General features: G+C 47.0%; 1 protein-coding gene across 1 annotated transcript in view; it reads left to right on the top strand.

Annotated features, from left to right (window-relative positions):
* LOC106811731 (centrosomal protein of 76 kDa-like) overlaps positions 1-7,254 on the top strand; it is a 26,217-nt gene that overhangs the window by 11,955 nt on the left and 7,008 nt on the right. The window contains exon 13 of the mRNA XM_014815440.1: positions 73-399. Coding sequence (XP_014670926.1) covers positions 73-399 — 327 coding nt within the window. The remainder of the gene's footprint in view (positions 1-72; positions 400-7,254) is intronic.

Genomic DNA, 7,254 nt, shown 5'->3' with positions numbered 1-7,254 from the left:
CGAATTTTTCGAGCGATTTTAAAATTCGCGGCGATCGGGCGATAAAAATCGCTCGTGTGCCCCTACCTTAAGCCTGCCGTGCACGTTGTTGTGTCCTCCCCATTAGTTATCATCAATATTTATTATCGTCGTTATTATTATAATGCACGCGTTAACACGCGTCTAAGCCTGCCGCGCGCGTCGTCGTGTCCTCCTCAGCCGTCCGACCGCGTAGAGATGTGTGACTTCACGCTGCCGAACGAGTCTCGCTGGAAGCCGATGTCGTCCGACGCCATCCGCTCGCTGCCGGCGCCACCTGGCTGGACGGCGTTGCCGCTGCGTCCGCCCGTGCTCGACGTGCGGCTCGTCGCCGCCGACCTGGAGCTGCAGCTGCAGGCTCTCGTCGCAGAAGTCCGGCGGGTGAGTGCGTAGGGATGCGCGCAGCGCGGAGCGATCAGGCTGGACCGTCCTAGATGTAATATAAACAGGAGTGTATAATATAGAGATCTCTATACTATATACTCCTGGCTACACCTGGAGGGAAATGGAGCGGATGGCGACCAACCGAGCGACATGGAGGGAGTTCACAAATGACCTATGTCGCCCAGGAGACTGAAGGGTTACAGAGAGAGAGAGAGAGAGAGAGAGAGATATTATATCTCTATACACGATCTCTATATATCTCTATATTATTATGAATATGTACGTAAATAAATATGTAATATAAATATGTTGGGAGGCCAGTTATGGGCCCCTTTGTAAAATCCTGTGAAGCCATTGTGAATGTTGTGACATTATAACAAGTGCTAGTCATACCTCGCGGCTACGCTACTAGGTACTGTTAGGACTGCAAGGTATTATTGGATTCTGATTATAGACGAATGATGTCGTAACGTTTGCACACAAAGCATTGTGCAGAAGTTCTGGCGTCCTAGACTTACGATAGTCATAACCAGAGATGCCAACCACTACGATTTATTTGTATTTTATACGAATTTCGATTCCTTTTGCACCACTACGACCAGTTTGTATCAAACTACGAATTTCACTGTGATAGAAAAAAAAAGTCAATTATTGTCATTTTTTGTCTATTTAACCGCGGAGGACTTGTGTATGCCCCTTAAGCTGTGGTTGCGTGTTGTAAAGTCTACAGCCAGCGACCTAGCGAAGTGAACTGAAACGTGCTGTTTACACAAACCCACAAACCAACACTCGAAACACACGCCAGTGAAAACATAACCTCCAATAAGTGTGCTAGTCATACTTTTTGTGATATATATCCTAATTGGTAGCTTATCGAACTTCTATTGAATTCAAATATATGTAAAAGTAATGCTATATCATGGATACATTACCTAAAGTAAATAAATAATTATGGTGATGCAAACGGATTACGTTATCAGTATGAATGTAAACGTGTTATGTAGATAGTACTATGTAGTGACAAATGTGAGAAGCATTATATACGTACTTGCCCGCGACGGGTACGCGCGGGCGGGTACAGGGCCTAGCTCTAGTAACTATAGCCCGCGTACGTTAGGTACGTTATAGTTACTAGTAGCTACGTACAGCCCAGGCTATGATGATGCCTGAGTTATTATTTTAAGAAAAAAAAAAAAAAAAAAAAAAAAAAAAAAAAAAAAAAAAAATTAAAAAAAAAAAAAAAAAAAAAAAAAAAAATCTATACAAGCTTCACCCGCGCGCTCACACAATAATGGCCAGTAGCAAAGTAAGGTCACGGATAGAAACAGCAGACATATAATATATTCACTCGCATGCGTGTTGATGTCCGCGCACGAGCTAGAACGCCTAGCACCTTGACACCCACCACAACAAATCAACTAAATTGCCACGAGAAGCAAAGTATTCACGTAATTTAGACACTGAATCATTTATATACATATATACAGCCAGCGAGATCGAGAGAGTGGTTTGTGTGTGGTGTGTGTGTGTGTGTGTGTGTGTGTGTGTGTTGTGTGTGTGTGTTGTGCGTGTGGAAAAGTGCGAGAGAGAAAATAGAGAAGCAGACAGACACATAGAGACAGAAACAGAGCGCAGAAACATAGACGCAGAGAGGAGAGAGAGAGAAGAGAGAGAGAGAGGAGAGAGAGAGAGAGAGAAAGAGAGCGATGGAGAGACGAGGAGATGAGAGAGAGAGAGAGAGAAGCGAAGAGAGAGATAGAAAGCGCAAGACAGAAAAAAAGAAAGACAGAGCCTACACATACTGCAGTATTATACTTCGTAGCACTAGTTTCTGATATTTCTTCTACGAGTAAGAGGCACAAGACCGCACCACGATGACCAACAGGCGGCGAAATCCAAGAAATCACAAATAGAAAAAGAAAGAAAGTAAAAAGTAAAGTAGGTGAGAGACCAGCCAGACCGAACGGCTGACGGCATCAGAACGGAAACGGCACAGGCACTCTGTCTACACACCCGGCCTCGCCTCAGCCACACCTTGGAATACTCATTCAGAATGATTAATCCAAGGCCACTATGGCATGTTTTCTGTTTCATAATTCGTTTACATATATATAACATTCACGGATCGAATGATTCGATTCACGGATCGAATCATTCGATTCTCTTTTTCTGATATAAAATCAAATAAATGCCGATATAATCCAAATAGTTATATGTGATAAGATCGAAGTTATTATTATAAATCAAATGTTATATGTGATAAATCGAATGTTATATGTGATAAAATTCAACCATAAACCAAATCGAATTATGAAACAAACAACATGCGGCGGCATACACGTACGCGTCCGATACGGACTCAAAAGGAGTGCGCTGCCCTCGTATTTACAGGCGATGACAGATCGCGGGGACAGCGACGACATCCCTGGCTGACAGCGTGACATCGCTGGTGACGAGCGCGCTGACACCGCTGGTGACAGCGACGCATCCTGGTGGACGGCGAGACAGGATCGGAGGTGACGGAATGCCTCGCTGAACGCGCCTAACGCTTCGCCGCGTCGCTGCATCTATCTGCTGCCCCGCCTACGCGCGGCCCGCCTCCGCCCGAGACCCTGCGGGCATACCCCTACTGGGAAGCCTCCTCAGCTGGCGAGAGTGTTCGTCTATCTAACTTACACTGCGCCGAGAAGCAGAGTTACCCAGGTTACATATATATATATATATATTAATATATATATATATATATATATATCATTACTATAGAGTATATAATAAAGAGCGGATAGAGCATGGATCCGCACTTTTGGCCTAGAATTGTTGAAACTTGCCCAGCGCTACTACGTACACGCAGATAAACCTAATTAACACATATGATATATATATATATATATATGATATATATATATTGTACTGCACCGTGGGTATAACCAGTGGGTATAATCCACCGGGAATATGAACGGCATTCTTGCAACCAGCGAGGCATCTTCAGCGTCTACTCGGGCAGCAGCTGGTGGTTGTGCTGGCGGAGGCAGGGTGGCGCGCGAAAGGCCTTCAGCAGCGGACGAATTCAGCGGCCACCCATCCGTCACCATGCTTCAGAGCACATGCGATCGGAAACGTACGGTGATCATAGATATCCTACACGCACGCACCACGCGCGCGCACACACATATACGCTCGCTCTCTCTCGATTACACGCTCGCGCACGCACGTAACGCACCACTCGCAACGCGCACGGTACAACACTCACACCACACGGCACACACGCACACACGCGCTGCCAAGCTCATACCTCACGCGCGCCACACACTCACTCACTCACGCACGCAGCGCGCAATACCCTACAGGACACGCACCGCACACAGACCTTATAATTGGTCCCTTGCTCAATATATAAACGACTGCAGTGACCATCGATACTATGCTATCAAGTTAGCCACGCGTGCCCACCCACCTCTCGCTTCAACGCTGCGTAAAACGCCGCACCTTCCCAGATGTGTCTGAGTCCTAACATTCATTGTGACTTTCCCTGTGTCCCCGGATGGCCCGCGCTCTCATGCTCGCAGGCGCATCTTTCAGACGAGGAGCCAGACCGGTGGCCCGCTGGCGCATAGCCGACACGGCCAAGCCTCCTGCCATTTTTCCGCAGCCACTCGGCATTGCCTGAGAGGGGGCTCTCGGAAGGGAGGGCCGTATCCGGCGCGGCCAATGCCCTGCCTACCCGCCAGCAGCATAGAACACCGTACGCTTGCTGCGCCGAGTAGACCAGCATGAATGCCTCTGCGTGCGTGCAGAAAAATGGTCCATTCATATGACCGGTGGATTATGCCAATCTGGTGAGATGAATAGAACCCGCATACACTCCTGAAAGCCTCGTGCCATACGAAGAGTCTTCGTACTATAAGTAGCGCTATATTTATATAATATATTTGTGGGTACAAATTAGGGTTTTATCTGCTGTGGTGTGTTTGTGCGGGAACAGCGGCGGGCTGCACGCCGTCCGCTTGCCTAAGTTTTCAACGTTTTAACCGAGCACCCAAATACACAGTGCGTGAGTGATCGTCTGAAAATCCCGGTAGTTCGTCTCAAGTCTGTTTGTGTGGACTCTTTCTTTAGGTCCGCTTTAAATTGTTAAATATACTCCCCCCGTAATAGTTTCGGAGAGTAGTTGTGGTTGTGTGTGCTTCTTAATGTTCTCCGTGACTCATTCCTAATGGTCCTGTAATATGTCCTCTTAAGGTAACTTGTGTATATAGATATGTGTATCTACTCTCTAGATCGCGTTGACCTTTCCACTTGTGACCTGAAATGTCGTAGTGTCTGAAGATGTTTCTGCTCAGTCTGTGACCTTCTTCCCTAGGCCTGAAATGTACCCTATTGTCTAAGATGTAATCGTTTCGCTCTCCATGTTTGTAACCTTTCTTCCCTTAGGCGCCCACGCGGGGTGTCATGAACAATGTCCGTGGTATGTCTGTAAGCATGTGTTCGCTCAAGTGATCTGTAGTCATTCTTCTTCCTAGCACGAACGATAGTCTATGTCTGAAGATGTGTTCGCTCAGCCGTGACCTTCTTCCTAGGCCTGAAATGTTCCTATTCTGAGCATGTTCTTCGCTCAGTCCGTGGACCTTCCTAGAGCCCCTGAAGATGTCCACATGTCTGAGATGTGGTTCGCCTCAGTCTCGTTGACTTCTCCTAGGCCTGAAATGTCCTATGTCCTGAAGATCTGCTTCGCTCAGTCTCCGGATGGCTTGCTTCTAGGGCCTGAAATGTGCGTTTACTGTTCTAAGATTGTTCGCCCTTCAGCTCCCTGACCTCGTCTTTCCGTATGCCATGATAATGTCCGTGTATTGTCTTTGAAATGGTTTCGCCTCAGGCTCCGGGTCCGGCGGGAGGCGCGCGAGCGTAGGCGGGCAGCGATAGTAGCAGCGACTGCGGAGCGTTCAGGGGGGCGTCGGTCGTGTGCATCCAGTCCGTCCGGTGGTGGATCCCTGTCCTTGCCGTCACCAGGGATGTGTCAGCTGTCACCAGGTCGAGTGGTCGAGCGCGGTCGGGGCCAGCGATGTCACGCTGTCACAGGGATGTGTGGTTCTGCGGCGATCGTCTCGCGCTGAATTACGAGCAGCACTCTTGGAGTCAGTATTCGACGCGGTACGTGTCATGGCCCGCGCATGTTGTTTGTTTCTATTGTTTGGTTTTATGGTGATTTTCTACTATAACATTCGGATTTCATCACTATACTTTGATTTATTAATATACATTCGATTTGACAAGGCGCAGTTGTTTCATGCATATTATTTGATTTAATTCAGAAAAGGGAATCGTGGTGGGATTTGAATCATTCGATGGTGAATCGATCTTGATGCAGTGAGTGTTATATATTGGTGTGGGGTACGAATTATGACAGAAACAAATGCCTGGTGGCTTGGATATCATTCTGATGAGTTTGTCCAACGTGTGGCTGAGGCGAGGCCGGGTGCTGTAGACTGGATCATGTGCCGTCAGTTCTGTGCCGTCAGCGTCTCGGTCTGCCTGCGTCTTCACTCTTTATTTTTACTTTCTTTTTTTTCTATTTGGTGAATTTCTTGGATTGCACGGGGCCCGTTGTCATCGTGGTGCGGCTTGTTTTTATGCCTCTTAGCTCGTATGAGAAATATGGCGAAGAGGGTAGTGCTACGAAGTATATTAGTGCAGTATGTGTAGGCGTGCGTGTGCGTTTCTTTCTGTCTTCCTGTCTATCTCTCTCTCTCTCTCTCTCTCTCTCGTCTCTCGCTCTCTCTCTTCTCTCTCGCTCTCTCTCTCTCTCTCTCTCTCTCTCTCTCTCTCTCTCTCTCTCTCTCTCTCTCTCTTCTGCGTCTATGTTCTGCGTGCTCTGTTTCTGTCTCTATCTGTCTGTCTGCTTCTCTTTATTTTCTCTCTCCCAGTTTTTCACCACGCACCACACACACACCACACACACAACCACACACACCCACACTACACACACACACACACCTCTCTCTCTCGCTCTGATTATGATATAGTATAATGATTCAGTGTTCTAATTACCTGGAAATACTTGCCTTTGCGTCGGTGCAATTTGTTGTTTGGTGGGTGGGTGGGGTGGTCAAGGATGCGGTTCTACGCTCCGTGCAGCGACATCAAACGCATGCCAGTGCATATATATATGTCTCTGGGGTGTGGGTGTCCGGGGGGCGGGGCGTGACCATAACTTTGTACTGGCCATTATTGTGTGAGCGCGGCGGGTGAAGTGGCTTTGTTATAGAATTAATCAGGATCAATCATTAGTGGGCGTTTTACCGTAGCTCTAGTAACTATAGCGTACTAACGTTAGGGGTGTGTGTTACTAGAGCTAGGCCTGTACCGGCCCTGTGCGCGTGCTGCGTGGGGAGTGTGATGTTAGCTTCAACATTTGTCACTACTGTACTATCTACATACACGTTTACATTCATACTGGACTAACGCTAACGTTTGCATCACCATAATTATTTATTTATTTAGGTAATTATCCATGATTATAGCATACTTTGTACATTATTTTTGAATTCATGAAGGTTGTACTTACCAATTAGGATATTACACAAAGTTGACTGACACGTATTGGAGGTTATGATTTTCACTGGTCGTGTGTTTGAGTGTTGGTTTGTGGGTTTTGGTTAACAAAGCACGTTTTGGTTCCTTCGCTAGGCTTGCGCTGGCTGTAGACTTCCAACACGCAAGCCACAGGCGTAAGGGGAATTCCACAGTCGTACCCGCCCACCCTTGCACGCCCTCGCACCTAATCCCGGATCCCATTAGATTAAAATTTAATTAATTAATATTAAAATTAAATAAATTAATTTTTTCTAACCTAAA

The sequence above is a fragment of the Priapulus caudatus genome, unplaced genomic scaffold (assembly GCF_000485595.1).
Source record: "Priapulus caudatus unplaced genomic scaffold, Priapulus_caudatus-5.0.1 Scaffold569, whole genome shotgun sequence".
Taxonomy (NCBI): Eukaryota; Metazoa; Priapulida; class Priapulimorpha; order Priapulimorphida; family Priapulidae; genus Priapulus; species Priapulus caudatus.
Note: the sequence above shows the minus strand (reverse complement) of the source record. Positions and strands in the feature narration are given on the sequence as shown.